This window comes from Carassius carassius, chromosome 17, assembly GCF_963082965.1.
Source record: "Carassius carassius chromosome 17, fCarCar2.1, whole genome shotgun sequence".
Taxonomy (NCBI): Eukaryota; Metazoa; Chordata; class Actinopteri; order Cypriniformes; family Cyprinidae; genus Carassius; species Carassius carassius.
The window spans coordinates 19351541-19366915 of NC_081771.1; the positions used below are offsets into that span (position 1 = coordinate 19351541).

The 15375-nt window shown below is 38.0% G+C and overlaps 3 protein-coding genes across 5 annotated transcripts in view; 2 read left to right on the forward strand and 1 right to left on the reverse strand.

Moving 5' to 3' along the window:
- Positions 1–537, reverse strand: part of LOC132161279 (syntaxin-8-like) — a 73741-nt gene extending 73204 nt beyond the window's left edge. For 2 of the 3 annotated variants that reach the window (XM_059571229.1, XM_059571231.1), the window contains exon 1: positions 425–537. In XM_059571229.1, coding sequence (XP_059427212.1) covers positions 425–441 — 17 coding nt within the window. In that variant the 5' untranslated portion in view covers positions 442–537. Of the gene's footprint in view, positions 1–69; positions 212–424 lie in introns of those variants that run through there. The other variant, XM_059571230.1, reaches the window with a different exon arrangement.
- Positions 538–3371: 2834 nt separating this feature from the next.
- LOC132160553 (uncharacterized) lies at positions 3372–6510 on the forward strand. Its single transcript, XM_059570213.1, has 6 exons — positions 3372–3918; positions 4261–4360; positions 4675–5279; positions 5359–5561; positions 5678–5837; positions 6356–6510. Exons 1-6 carry the CDS (start codon positions 3840–3842, stop codon positions 6505–6507), a joined length of 1299 nt encoding a protein of 432 aa, XP_059426196.1. The 5' UTR covers positions 3372–3839; the 3' UTR covers positions 6508–6510.
- Positions 6511–9508: 2998 nt separating this feature from the next.
- LOC132091051 (TBC1 domain family member 24-like) lies at positions 9509–14784 on the forward strand. Its single transcript, XM_059497820.1, has 6 exons — positions 9509–9972; positions 12572–13598; positions 13729–13881; positions 14284–14347; positions 14437–14532; positions 14641–14784. Exons 2-6 carry the CDS (start codon positions 13180–13182, stop codon positions 14782–14784), a joined length of 876 nt encoding a protein of 291 aa, XP_059353803.1. The 5' UTR covers positions 9509–9972; positions 12572–13179.
- The last annotated feature ends 591 nt before the right edge of the window (positions 14785–15375 follow it).

Genomic DNA, 15375 nt, shown 5'->3' on the forward strand with positions numbered 1-15375 from the left:
GACAAACAAAACAAATTGTCAATTTGGTACAAAAACAAACAAACAAACAAACAAAAAAAACCTTTGCACCTGCTACAGTTTCCAACAGTTTTCAATTAATTTAACGTTAAATCACAAGATTGCCATCAACAAAATCATATGACAGATCCCAGCAAACCAGCCTGGCAACATTTATATCAGCTGTTCGCCGAGTAAAAACATATATATGTAACGTTACACAAACACAGAATATTTGATTAAAGTATAGGGTGTGACGAGCAATAAAGAAAATAATACAGAGATAATTTCAGTCTGAAGTGATCTGGCTGAATTCAGATCCACTGACTGAATTACCGTTAAACTGCAAATTAATTTTGCTGGACTTTAACAAAACAGGACTGTAGACCTCACATGATTATAAACGCTAAGAATGTAAAATGCGTACCACAAATCCTGTGACATATCGAGGCACTGTCAGTTATAAAAAGCGTTTCTGTGGAAACTCAGAGCGAAATCACCAGCAGTGCCAGACAGTTCCTGTTTGGCCGTGACGTCAGACGGTGGCCTCGTACAGACATCTCACGTAGCCTACGCTCAAAATTAGTACTCAGAAAAAGTTTAATTGTTTAATACACTATGACTATCATATTTAGATTACAATAAACTTCCGCAAGATTTAAATATGCTAGCGTTATGTAGGCTACATTATCTCACTTATTGCACAACTAGTCTCAAACCCAGATAGCAAAATCTTCCAGGCCTTTTCTGGATTCTTCTGGCATTTGTTTGGTTTGTGTACGTTGTTGGCAAATGGATGGCAACCCTGAAGAGTCCCGGAATCGGTGGTGGCGCAGCTGGAGGTGGTGGAGGGAGGGGCATTATTTTATGGCTCTCTTCTGGCAAATATGAAACGTGCCAGATTCAACGTATTTTTCAGTTGCTGTTGTGGGAGTGATTGTGAAATGACTTAAACAAGTATTTCCTCTCCAGTTTTATCATTATATATATATATATATATATATATAACCTCTAATATACAAGGTTGTGTTTGTCATAACTTTATGAAATTACACGGTTATTAATTTAATAATAAATCAATTTTACTGAAATCATATTTAAAATGTATGTAAAGTAAAATGTATGACCGTAATTAACTTGATATAATAAAACAAAAACTTATACATGATATTTAAGTATGAAAAAACAAACTTATTAACACATTTATGATTTACCCTTTGACCTTGCTGTCGCGCCATTTTAAACGGAGTCGGACAGTTCTCATCCTCAGAGACAGAACTGCGTTGAGGTAAAGTGTGTTGCTTAAGCTGAACTATGATTTATTTTTCAGTAATTCCATTAATAGCCAGTTACCTAATTATATTTCCTGTTGTATAGGTTAAGTATGATATGTTATTATATGAGAAGCATAACTGTCCCGGTTTTTGAATATTTGTGACGTTACCAGACCTAAGCGTAAGAGCTAACCGAGCCCGTTTCTATTGACCAAACCAAATGTTCCTGTACATTTCCTGACAGAGATTTCACCGGTGACTATCAAGAGCCAAGTAAAAGTAAGGTAAGTTGTGTTCTGTATGTTTTTAACTCTTGTTCTATTTTGCTTTTTTTTTTGCATTGGCTATGTAAACGTCTTTTATCTGCTAAGTAGATTTTTTTTTTCGCGCCCTAACGTTAACGTGCCCTCGTGAGCACCAGGCAGATTGTCATGGCAGTTTTAGATGACAGGAATTTGATGAGAAAATTGCATATGGCGTATGGATAGGCAGTTTATTTGTATTATAATAGCAAATTTTTCGATTTTTCAATGGTTGTTTGAAAAAATCCGTATAAAAGCCACTACTTCGTGTCTATCACACCGCATGGCGTGGTCAAGATGGCGCCGTCGTTCTGTCTGTTGGTCACCGAAAGAATGCAGGAGACAGACATTTTCCCGCTTCATTCTGCCAACTAGTGTACATGAGGGATGCGCCAGCCTTATTCTAAATTTGAGTTTTACATGTTTTCCACTTATGCTGTGTTCACACCAAACGCGAATAGAGCGTCTGGCGCGAATGATTTAAATGTTAAGTCAAAGCAAAGGCGCGTTTACGCGTGTCTGGAGGTCTCGCGGCGCGAATGAGGCGTTTAGCGCGGCGCGGAAGACGCGAATTCGCCTCATTCGCGCGTCTAGTTCTGAATACCCTTCTCCACTCATTCAACAAGGAGGAACGACTGATGTTGTCAGTGAGCAGTCAACCAGAGCTATATTACAAAAGTTCATTTTTCTATAGAGACAGGAATAAAAAAAGACATATAATATATTAATATACATATATATATATATATATATATATATATATATATATATATATATATATATATATATATATATATATAATATACATAGATTAATTGAATAAAGGCCAAAGATAAGAAACGTTTCGTTTTACCCCAAACAAATTATATTTTAACTTGAACCACTAAAGAGACATCAGAGCCACTCTCGGCGGATACTTGAGCTCTGAGCTCCCGCTGATGGCATGGAGCTCATCTCCGAAATCGGCGAAACACATGTTTTTAAATAGACACTGTCTTTCTAAATAAATCGCATATTTGAGTTTAAAACAACTACATTCTCGCCTGAAATACTTTTAAAACTACATTTCATGACACGATAACAGTAATATTTAGAAAATTATCCGAATAAAGTGGCGGTTGAAAATGCTGAGTGAACTCAGCTGGCAGAAGCCCCCCTGTGAACACAGCATTAGTGTTGTGCTTTAAAAAAAACCTTTCCTGCATGAGATCAGGCGAAGTTTGCGCTTGAGCTCTCACGGATTCACCGTGAGACACACGCTATTAACACTTCACACGCTCTCACACTACACATCCATTTTCTCACTCACAGAAAAATCATGAAGCGAAGAGGACACGGAGACCGACAGACTAGACCAAGCAGCTTACTTATGATATATATATTAAAAAAATCTCAGATTCTGTAAATTTTATGGAAAAGGTCAATAAAACAGCTGGAGAACAATTGTCACATAACATTTATTCTACCTCAGGAAAGCAATTTAATGACCATAATATAGGCCATAGTACGTTAGTTGGCTAGAAAAAAAGAGCTATAGAGTATTTAGCTAAATATGTGTAGCCTATTATATTACACATTTATTATATTTTTACTTGTATCATAAGATAATGTTATTATAATAAAAACGCATTATATCTAATTTGAATTAGTTTTGATACTACCAGCTGATAAGGCTATCAGTATGTTTACAGTATTAGGTGAGTTTTTTTTTTTATTGAGAAAAATGTATGCCTATCTTGAGTACCTAATATTTATCCAAATTAGTCAATATTAAATCAAAGACTTGTTTGAAGGGGATGTTCTTCAATTCAGAGAACTGGTAGTGAATGATGTGCACTTTAGAATTACAGAAGGAGACAATTGTGTTAGAGTCAATCAGATTGTTGCTTTGGTGGAAAATATTATTGTCTATAAAGGCCAGGAGTACATCATCTACCGTGAATTTGCAAAGATGGGGACATTCTTTCATTACCCAGTTGATTCTCAAGAAGTAGGAGTTTTTGTTGTGTCAAATTTGTCTTCAGATTTAAAATGCACAAGGCTGAATGACATATTAAAATATTTCAGGATGCCATATGGGGAACAGGGCAGTTTTGTTGTCATTCCCCTTTTACATCAAAAATAACTTTTAATTCCCCCCCCCCCCCCCCCCCAACCCTCAGTGTATTTCATAGTGAGCTTCATTAAGACACATGAAGTGGAGGTGGTGCCAGGTGTGTGGGTGGAAGGAGAGGTCTGTAAATGGCCAAACTACAAACCCGATGCCATGTTGAAGGCCATCAAGAACTGTGAGATGCCTAAGGAGACCTGGACAAGTTATGACATCAGGGTTCTTTACAAAGCAAGTGAGTGTTCACTTTAATCCATTGCTCATGGTTCAAGACTAAATTAAGCCACCTTTTTTATGTATTTCTTAAAATTTAAATGTACGGTAACACTTGATTTTAAAGTGTCTACATAAGAGTGAGCCTTATTAGCATGACGCACATCATGAACTTTAATGACACTTACGTTTATGACTGGTGTCATTAAGTGTATATTTGTTTTTTGTAATGTAAAGTTGACACTGGGATGCAGACATTACAAGAACCAAATTATTTAATATATTACAATCATGATCTTACCTCACAACACCAATACCGGTTTGGGTAAAGCTTTGTTTTTCACTTGGTTCCCATTCTTGACAGATAGCTTTAGTGAGGCAAGGTTGAAACTTCGCCAGGCAGAAGATGACACAGACCTCCAGTCAGAAGTAGAGGAGGGGAGGCCAAAAAAAAGAAAAACCAAGTATGTCGCAAATCTGCTGAATCCTGGATAATGTGTGTTGCACTCAGATTTTGCTCAGTTTGTCTATATAATGTTTGTCTTTAAACTAAGGCATGTAAAAAGATCGAAGCATTTAAGTTGCCAAATTTCTGTAAGAAGTATCACTGAAAAAAATAGTATGTGGGGTAGTTGGTGAGAAACCATAACTGTGGGATTTAATTTACCCCACAAGTTTTATAGAGTTTTATTCATAGATGGGTCTCTTCATAGTAGGCAGTGTAAATGGGCCTTACACGGCTGTAGGGTTGTAAATAATTTGTTTTCTCTTTTCAAAGACCAAACCAGCGCTTCCTCTCGAGTCAGGAGGAGTCTGATGAGGAGCCTGTGAAGCGCAAACCAGTCCTCCCTAAGGTGCCATCCATTCCACCTCTTCCGTCACTGTTGCGTAATGCCATTTCATCATCAGATGAAATATCTCCGCCAGCTAGTCAACTTGCCTCTCTGCAGCCGTTTCACGCCCTTGGACCTCCTGAGCCATCCTACCGTCTTCTCTCTCAATCGTCTTGCCACCATGGAACTCCTGAGCCATCCTACCGTCTTCTCTCTCAATCGTCTCGCCACCATGGAACTCCTGAGCCATCCTACCATCTTCCCTCTCAATCGTCTCGCCACCATGGAACTCCTGAGCCATCCTACCATCTTCCCTCTCAATCGTCTCGCCACCATGGAACTCCTGAGCCATCCTACCATCTTCTCTCTCAATCGTCTTGCCACCATGGAACTCCTGAGCCATCCTACCATCTTCCCTCTCAATCGTCTCGCCACCATGGAACTCCTGAGCCATCCTACCATCTTCCCTCTCAATCGTCTCGCCACCATGGAACTCCTGAGCCATTCCATCTTGCCCCTCATGCTGCTTCTGAGATGGACCTGCACTCTGGTGAGACCTTCTGCTCTATTTCCATTTACAATACATTTCTATGTTACAGCTGGCCGTTTTTAAAATGTTCTGGTTTCAGCATTACTACGAGAGATCATTGCCAAGCAGGAGGTGATGTGTGATATGCAAAGAAATCTGCTGCGGATTGTTCAGGATCTATCTTCTACACCTACACCACATGGACACCAAATGGACGTAAGTTTCCTGCCGTTGAGGGATGCTGAGGCTCTTTTAGCGCTGGACCGCGACATTAAGACAAACCCAGAGAGGAGAAAGGACTTGGTAAAAATTACTTTTATCATTAGTAGTTGGACCAGATATTTTTTCTGAACTTTTTTTTTTTTTTTGGTTTCTCCGCAATGAACAATCCTATTTTCAAAACATTTTCTTTTCTCCAGGTGCTGACACTGGGCCTGGCTGGGGGCGTGACCCTCAAGGACACTGTGTGGAGGGTCATGAAGATGCTTCTTCAGAACGACTTGGCCTGCAAAATCAATTGGACAGGCCTCCATGGCAAAACATCATTTCAGGGCCTAGAAGTCAAGAATGTTGTTACAGGTAAAAGTGTTGATTAGATGTACCAGGCAACATTTTAAGGTTCATTTACCAGCTTCGTAGTCACTTCGATGAGCTGCCACCCCTCAATACAGAGTGAATAAAGGCTCTTGGCTCCAGTGTAATGGCCACCGTTTTTAGAGGCAAATCTTTGCTTGTTAACAAAGGACATAAATGCAGAGAAATGTCTTTGTTTTTGTGTGTGTGAAAGGGGTGTTAGTCTATCGTTGGTGGTCAGACTACACATTATGATATAGTCTGGCTTGTCAGGCTATGTATACTTCTCTTTTGTAAGGTCTGGGTCTTTTTAACTCAATAGTGGTAAAGAAACTGTACAATGAACAAATTATGCTATCCCTTCCCCTTAAGTCTGTAACACAAAGTCAACAGAAGAATGGGACTTAACTTAAAGGCCTAAATGAAATTTAAGTTTAAATGGCATTGCCTGTCTTTACTTTGTCTTTAAAAAGTCTTATATTTAAACTCTGAAACCTGCCATGATATCTTTTAATTGTTTCTAGAAGCCATTCGAAGAAATCCTGGATGCAGAGAATCAACGAACCAGGAGGTGGAGCAATGGTTGAGGCGTTGGTTTTATTTGGCTGGCGATCGAGAGGGGGGTAGGAGGAGGAGAAGCACAGTCCTCCACCACCAGCGACCCACCAACACATAGTCAGGCACACATCAACACATAACGTCAGGCACACACCAACACGAAGTCAGGCACACACACATATATATTTCACTTTGGCCCGTTTCTGGCCACACTTTAAAGGGATAGTTCACCCAATAATCAAAATTATGTAACTACTAACTCACCCTCATGTCGTTCCAAACCCGTAAGACCTCTGTTCATCTTTGGAACACGGTTTAAGATATTTTAGATTTAGTCCGAGAGCTTGTCCCTCCATTGAAGCTGTGTGTACGGTCTACTGTCCATGTCCAGAAAGGTAAGAAAACATCATCAAAGTAGTCCATGTGACATCAGAGAGTCAGTTAGAATTTTTTGAAGCATCGAAAATACATTTTGGTCCAAAAATAGCAAAAACTACGACTTTATTCAGCATTGTCTTCTCTTCCGTGTCTGTTGTGAGAGAGTTAAAAAAAACTGCAGTTTGTTATATCCGGTTCGCAAACGAATCATTGGATGTAACCGGATCTTTTTGAACCAGTTCACCAAATCGAAATGAATCATTTGAAATGGTTCGCGTCTCCAATACGCATTAATCCACAAATTACTTAAGCTGTTAACTTTTTTTAATGTGGCTGAAACTCCCTCTGAGTTCAAACAAACCAATATCCCGGAGTAATTCATTTACTCAAACAGTACACTGACTGAACTGCTGTGAAGAGAGAACTGAAGATGAACACCGAGTCGAGCCAGATAACGAACAATAGACTGACTCGTTCACGAGTCAAGAACCGGTTAAAGAAAACGGTTCACCGGTTCTTTTGTGCTCGATGTAATGACTTCATTTGCGATGATTGCCCTCCTTGGTTCTCGAATCAGACGCATCAGAAACGGTTCTTGACTCGTGAATCTGGCTCGGCTCGGTGTTCATCTTCAGTTGTCTCTTCACAGCAGTTCAGTCAGTGTACTGTTGTGAGTAAATGAATTACTCCGGGATATTGGTTTGTTTTAACTCAGAGGGAGTTTCAGCCACATTAAAAAAGTTAACAGCTTTAGTAATTTGTGGATTAATGCGTATTGGAAACGCGAACCATTTCAAACGATTCATTTCGATTTGGTGAACTGGTTCAAAAAGATCTGGTTACATCGAATGATTCGTTTGCGAACCGGATATAACAAACTGCAGTTTTTTGAACTCTCTCACAACAGACACGGAAGAGAAGACAATGCTGAATAAAGTCGTAGTTTTTGCTATTTTTGGACCAAAATGTATTTTCGATGCTTCAAAAAATTCTAAATGACCCTCTGATGTCACATGGACTACTTTGATGATGTTTTTCTTACCTTTCTGGACATGGACAGTAGACCGTACACACAGCTTCAATGGAGGGACTGAGAGCTCTCGGACTAAATCTAAAATATCTTAAACTGTGTCCCGAAGATGAATGGATGTCTTACGGGTTTGGAACGGCATGAGGGTGAGTTATTAATGACATAATTTTGATTATTGGATGAACTAACCCTTTAACATTACTATTCATAAGTTTCATGGTTTCTTGGTTTCATTTATAATATTTCATGGTTTACACAACTGTTTTTTTTTTGTTTTGTGTTTTTTTTAAACCAAGCCTTGTTTCATAATGTTTTTACATTTTATTTTCTTACATTTTATTTGTATAAAAAAATGAATAATTGTAAATGTTTACCTATTTAGGTCATATGTTTATGTTGACTTGAAAATAAACACTAATTTTCAGCAGTTATGATTTCTTGGTTTGATTTTTATTTGAATTGCATGGTTGCTGTTGGGCGCAGATATTAAATATGGGCCAAATTAGTTGTTTTAAAATAATCAGAGTTGTGGCCTGTGCTCGGGAGACATCTGGCTTTTCAATGGCGACATTATGGCATGAATATGGGCCAATTTCGAGTCTTCTGGCTCTCGTTTGGTAAGGCATTGGCATTTTTCTGGCAGCTTTCTGGTGTGCTTTTGGCAAAAGTCTTTGGGCCAGTTTTGGCCCTGCATTCCTGGCGGTATGATTGCCAAAACTAAAAACAGAGTTTGGGCCATAAAAGGCCCGGAACAATTTTGCTATCTGGGAAGACATTAATGCAAAGACATAACATTTCGGTTTGGTTTGAAATTACGTTATTATATTAGAAGAAATAGACCATGGAGTCAGAAACACTAAATTCAGGCCACACCTGTTAAGTCAAGTTGTCAGAGATATTAATGAAAGTTGACTGTAGGACCACCTACACAGCAACAGCATCCAATGTGTATCATAAGAGAGCAATCAGCCGAACAGATCCCACGAGGAGGCACCTGTGACCACCTAGGCCCCCACTGAGGACCAAACAGCTGATCCCAGAAATTATGAGCATGCTGTTTTGCCATTTTATTAGGTAGGTATTACCTTTGCCATTTTATTAGTTTTTTTTTTATTTTTTATATAAAATGTTATATTAATAAATGTGAAATGTATTTATTTATATGCTGATCCAAGTGATCTACTTTTTGATTAATTTGATTTGATTATTGTGGAGTTATCTGACTATGCAATCACACCTAATATGAAGCAGGACAATCTTTCTAAAATAAAACTTAACCTAAGTGTGTTAACATGTAACATTCTAACAAAACAAACAGGTTTAGCATCTTATTTAATGCTATTAGCCCCCATTTCGAGCCTGACCATTTTGTTTCACACCCAAACATACATTTGTTTGAATAAATAACTGTGTTGAAAACAGAACTGACTTTTGGAATTTCCTGGAAAGCGGGCATTAAAAGGTCTCTGGTAAAAACATTCTGTGACACTTGTGGCTTTGATTATTAAATATCATTGTTATGCTGTGTTATATTCGGTTTTATTACAATTGTTCATATTCAAGAGCTAATATTTACATTACAAAACCGAAACTAACAGAGGCCATCTGAAATTTTCCACTGTGCATACAGTAGTACTACAGCCACATGTCAGGTCACATGACAGTCACATCATCTAAACAAAACCCAGGTGTCTCAGGGCATCACAAAGACAGCAACAAACCTACTGTGAGCTTAACTTTAAAAGTCTCTTTGATGTGGGCAGTTGGGGCCATGCTTCAGATTACTTCAAATATTGCATGCGCCCATTTTGGCTCTACAAATGTGAGTGTCCGGAGTGTGGAGGATGGCAATAATTCACAGTATGCAGACCGGGCAAACTGTGGCAGACTCCGTTCCCGATCTCTTTACGATTCTGAGGAGACAAAACACTCAACGGGAGAGACTGACAAGGACAGAAGCCACACAAGACCTCGTTCAAAATCATTCTATGTTTGTGACACTGATGATGCAGGAATGGGTCATTTTAGCAGATGCAATCCTATCAGACCAAGAGCAAGATCACTACACAGTGAGGATTGGGAAAAGAAACACTGGCAGGACAAGTATCGCCGCAAAGCCTCCAATCAAAAGACCTAAAGGAAACTCAAGCAAACGGGCCAGCAAGGATCATACAGGTGCGTAAATGAGATCTATTTACCTGTGAAAAATGTCACCTTTAAGGTACTTGCCCAGCATTAATACAACCCGAATTCCGGAAAAGTTGGGACGTTTTTTAAATTTTAATAAAATGAAAACTAAAGGAATTTCAAATCACATGAGCCAATATTTTATTCACAATAGAACATAGATAACATAGCAAATGTTTAAACTGAGAAATTTTACACTTTTATCCACTTAATTAGCTCATTTAAAATTTAATGCCTGCTACAGGTCTCAAAAAAGTTGGCACGGGGGCAACAAATGGCTAAAAAAGCAAGCAGTTTTGAAAAGATTCAGCTGGGAGAAAATCTAGTGATTAATTAAGTTAATTGATATCAGGTCTGTAACATGATTAGCTATAAAAGCTTTGTCTTAGAGAAGCAGAGTCTCTCAGAAGTAAAGACGGGCAGAGGCTCTCCAATCTGTGAAAGACTGCATAAAAAAATAGTGGAAAACTTTAAAAACAATGTTCCTCAAAGTCAAATTGCAAAGGCTTTGCAAATCTCATCATCTACAGTGCATAACATCATCAAAAGATTCAGAGAAACTGGAGAAATCTCTGTGCGTAAGGGACAAGGCCGGAGACCTTTATTGGATGCCCGTGGTCTTCGGGCTCTCAGACGACACTGCATCACTCATCGGCATGATTGTGTCAATGACATTACTAAATGGGCCCAGGAATACTTTCAGAAACCACTGTCGGTAAACACAATCCGCCGTGCCATCAGCAGATGGCAACTAAAGCTCTATCATGCAAAAAGGAAGCCATATGTGAACATGGTCCAGAAGCGCCGTCGTGTCCTGTGGGCCAAGGCTCATTTAAAATGGACTATTTCAAAGTGGAATAGTGTTTTATGGTCAGACGAGTCCAAATTTGACATTCTTGTTGGAAATCACGTACGCCGTGTCCTCCGGGCTAAAGAGGAGGGAGACCTTCCAGCATGTTATCAGCGTTCAGTTCAAAAGCCAGCATCTCTGATGGTATGGGGGTGCATAAGTGCATACGGTATGGGCAGCTTGCATGTTTTGGAAGGCTCTGTGAATGCTGAAAGGTATATAAAGGTTTTAGAGCAACATATGCTTCCCTCCAAACAACGTCTATTTCAGGGAAGGCCTTGTTTATTTCAGCAGGACAATGCAAAACCACATACTGCAGCTATAACAACAGCATGGCTTCGTCGTAGAAGAGTCCGGGTGCTAACCTGGCCTGCCTGCAGTCCAGATCTTTCACCTATAGAGAACATTTGGCGCATCTTTAAACGAAAAATACGTCAAAGACGACCACAAACTCTTCAGCAGCTGGAAATCTATATAAGGCAAGAATGGGACCAAATTCCAACAGCAAAACTCCAGCAACTCATAGCCTCAATGCCCAGACGTCTTCAAACTGTTTTGAAAAGAAAAGGAGATGGTAAACATGCCGCGTCCCAACTATTTTGAGACCTGTAGCAGAAATCAAAATTGAAATGAGCTCATTTTGTGCATAAAATTTAAACTTTCTCAGTTTAAACATTTGCTATGTTATCTATGTTCTATTGTGAATAAAATATTGGCTCATGTGATTTGAAAGTCTTTTAGTTTTCATTTTATTAAAATTTAAAAAACGTCCCAACTTTTCCGGAATTCGGGTTGTAATATAATAAGTAAGCACAGATTCTTGTGTAACACATCTGAAGGCTTAAATAAAGCTAAATTAATAATTAAATAATTAATATTAATTCGTATAATCCTAAAATGATTCTGTGACTTTACACCAATATAATGCATAAGCAGATAAAAAAGAAATGTTCTGGCTGAAAACTATAAGCTCATACAGTGTAAAACTACTTTTAAAAGGAAAGATAATAGTTTCTAACTAATGTTTTACACACATTTTAAATGGATATGTAAAATATAATAATAATATAAAAACACACATAAATCAATCTTTTAAAATGTATTTGTTTGAACTTAAAAAAAATTAATTGAGTCATTACAACAATGATACTGAATTATTATTATTATTGTTATTGAATTTACATTAAGCGAGTAATCTAAATTCCAGAGCAAGCTCCCTTGTCAGTCCTGTGAAGCTATTCTGTACATTCATGACAGAAGTCTCTCCTTTTATGTCATTTCTACACAGGAATATTCACCTCATTTATGCAATGAATATATAACCACATAAATTAAAAATGTTCAATTACTTAATACAAGATTTTTTAATGGTTAAAATACATTTCAATATTTATGTTGTTGTTGTTGTTACTTATATTATTAATCTAAGGAACCTTTCTTTCTTTTTTTTCATCTTTTTTTTACTATAAAGAACCTGTAGTGCAATGTAAAGTTTCTTCATGGAACCACAGATGCCAGTAAAGAACATTTATTTTTAAGAGTGTAACTTAAGAATCCTTTCGTGTCAGGTGGGAAGATCAGACAAGAAAAAAAGAAAAAAAAGAGAGAGACAAGATTTTTTTTTTTCCACAAATATATTTATAATGTAGTGTTTAACTTTCTTTTATGGTTGGGAACATAAGTTATAATATTATTGACATTCAAGTCATGCTGCAGTTTTTTTTTTTACTTCAACAGGAAATAAAGGAAATTTAAGGGGTGTTCACATGATGACCATTTCTGAGGTGGATAATTGGGAGATAAGCTCTTTTCCTGGGATGAAATACGGTCAGTATGTAGACTGGGAAAAGATTGCCCCAGAAGCTGCCACCCGCTATCGGAAGATCTTCTCAAGTGATCATTATGAGCTCAAAGCAATGGGCCGTACGGGATTCTGGTCCATGCCTCATACTCTCAGAGCCAAGACTTACCAGCACATCATCCACAGCATCGAGAGCACATCCACTGCCGCTGATCTGGATACTTACCACGGCTTAGTTAGGAAGCTTTTTGGGCAATTGCAACCAAGCACACACTCTTTCCCAAAGTTTATGGAGGATGGGGAAATTCCCAGATACTGCTTAAATAAAGCAGGTATGAATTCAGTGAAAAAAATTCTCATTTGTATAGACCACAATTTTCCTGATGTCAGCTTCTGTCCTATTCTGTCCGCTCTGGTGTCTCTTCTCTTGCACTTCAGTGAGGATGAAGCCCAGTGTTTCCACAGTATTTGTTCCCTGGTGACCTACACAGACCCTAAAAAGCGTTAGATTGACCGGACTTTCCTCACTTCACGTGCCTCATGCATGACCTTTGGTGACCTTGCCAATAAATACTGCCGGCGAATCCGGAAGCTAATAGCCAGCTCTCGCCAGAACCTGTTTGAGTTCTACTCTGACTGGATCCTGTGGATCTTCGCCGATCTGCCTTTCACATATGCTATCAGAGTGCTAGATGTCTATCTAATGGAGGGTTACAAAGTTTTATACCGTGTAGCTCTTGCTCTACTCAGCTTTTACAAGGTTTCTGTGTCTTCACGAGTGGCCCACGTCGATGACTTCAGACAAGACATGAAGAGATTTGTGCAGAATGTGGGACGGCACAATACTATTGACACTCTGCTTCAGAGGGCTTTTAGTATACAGCTGCCCAAACGTAAAGAACTGACTTATCTCTTTAATGCCAACAAGAACGCACTAATTCATAAGAACATCCACAATAATAGGTGAGGGGTTTGTGAAGTAATTATTTGTGTACCCTGTTATTCCTTTTATATATACTATATAAAACTGTATTTTTGACATTGACAATAGAACTACAACAAATATCTATTTTTTCTTCTTTTTTTTCTCTAGCTCATACCAAGCTATGGATTTCCTGGCTTTCAGATCCTCTGTAGTAACTGAAACAGAGATGAGGGTGGTCTGGGCCTGGATTCCAGAGCGATTTGCTCTGTTCAGTCCTGTGCAGCTCTTCAGTACAAATATTCATGGCAGAAGTCTCTTCTCGTTATTATGTTATTATGTTATTAAGTTATTATGATTCACAGGGACACTTACAGTACATGAATTTGGTTAAATGGTTTAAATATATTTAAACATGTAAATGATAGTAATGGGGCTTGTTATTAGATTTTTTTTTCAGCAGCCATTACTCTAGTCAGTGATCTTCAGAAATAATTTTAATATGCTAATTTGATGCACAATTGAAAACAGTTGTGCTGTAAATAAAATCATGTGGAGACCATGATATTTTTTGTCAGGATTCTTTGATAACTATAAAGTTGAAGATAACCAAATAAATTGTAACAATTTAAAAAGTCTTTCCTGCCACTTTTGATGTGCATCCTGGTTGAATAAAATTATTATTATTATTTTTACATATTTACATTACATTTTTTTTCCTGCTAGGTTTTATTCCAAAGTTGAGGGGCATGATCCAACTGTTTTACTCTTGAAAACTGAAGATGAGGAGGTATGTATGTATTTCTTTTTTTTATCTTACGGAAAATACAAAAATACATAATATTTTGTTACATTTTGCTTGGCCTCATGGCAACACAGATTTGTGGGGCTTTCTTGTCTTCTGACTGGGCTAAGAAGAATTGTGATGAAAAGGGATTTAAGTTCTTTGGCACAAGAGAGTGTTTTGTTTTCACTGTGAGTAAGTCAATTGATTTATTGTGTTTTAAATTAATGTTGCATTGTATGCACAATCATTTGATTTGAATACGTTTTTTTAAGTAATTTTTGAAAATAACTTTTCAGCTACGACCAGGAATGGAACGGTTCCAGCGTACAGTGCTGCAGATCTCTGGGATGTCTGACAAATGTGATTCCTCTCATCAGAAACACACTCTTTCCGTTAGCTCTCTGCCAAGCAACTGTACCCTCTCAGAACCAAAGATATGAGTCTGCATCATTCTGCACAATGTCAACCTTCAAATTCATGGCAGGAAATGATGAGACACTTTTTATTGGTGACCTGTTTTTTTTTTTTTTAATGACATGAAAGGTTTCAGCATGTAATTCAGGCTCAGTTATCCCCTATTGTTATCCCAAGCAATGTGACAGCCTCTCAGGTTAATATTTGCAAGCCCTGAATGCACATTTCACCTGCAAAAATGCTGCTCCACTGCCTATGTGTCAACATTACGGGGAAAATTTTTTAATATTGTGGTCCTGTTGTTCACTGTATTCCTGGAGTAACTAAAGTTTGTAATATAGAAGTTGTAAAGTATTAAGTTTATATTGAATATCAATAAACAACATAAAAAAATTATTACATCAAATAGAGCTTTATATCAGATAGATGCAAGTGAAATTAAATATGGCTGTGGTAAATAAAGTGGACATAATGTGTAAAGGCGAGTAATATTTCGGCTTATTGCTCAAGCTGGTTACAATGACTACTCAGGTAAGAGTGAATTTAGTTGGAGCAAACGCTGTTTTTTCGAGCTCAAGAAAGTGAACTGGGTTTTAGCTGTATTTATTGCCTTGGTA

What these genes read in the sequence shown, in the direction of transcription:
- LOC132160553 (XM_059570213.1), top strand. Translation starts at nt 3,840, where the DNA reads ATGTTGAAGGCCATCAAGAACTGTGAGATGCCTAAGGAGACCTGGACA. An exon ending in TGAGATGGACCTGCACTCTG is followed by an intron (nt 5,280 to 5,358) that starts GTGAGACCTTCT and finishes TTCTGGTTTCAG; the next exon opens with CATTACTACGAGAGATCATT. An exon ending in CAGAGAGGAGAAAGGACTTG is followed by an intron (nt 5,562 to 5,677) that starts GTAAAAATTACT and finishes TCTTTTCTCCAG; the next exon opens with GTGCTGACACTGGGCCTGGC.
- LOC132091051 (XM_059497820.1), top strand. Translation starts at nt 13,180, where the DNA reads ATGACCTTTGGTGACCTTGCCAATAAATACTGCCGGCGAATCCGGAAG. An exon ending in CATGGCAGAAGTCTCTTCTC is followed by an intron (nt 13,882 to 14,283) that starts GTTATTATGTTA and finishes TTTTCCTGCTAG; the next exon opens with GTTTTATTCCAAAGTTGAGG. An exon ending in GAGAGTGTTTTGTTTTCACT is followed by an intron (nt 14,533 to 14,640) that starts GTGAGTAAGTCA and finishes ATAACTTTTCAG; the next exon opens with CTACGACCAGGAATGGAACG.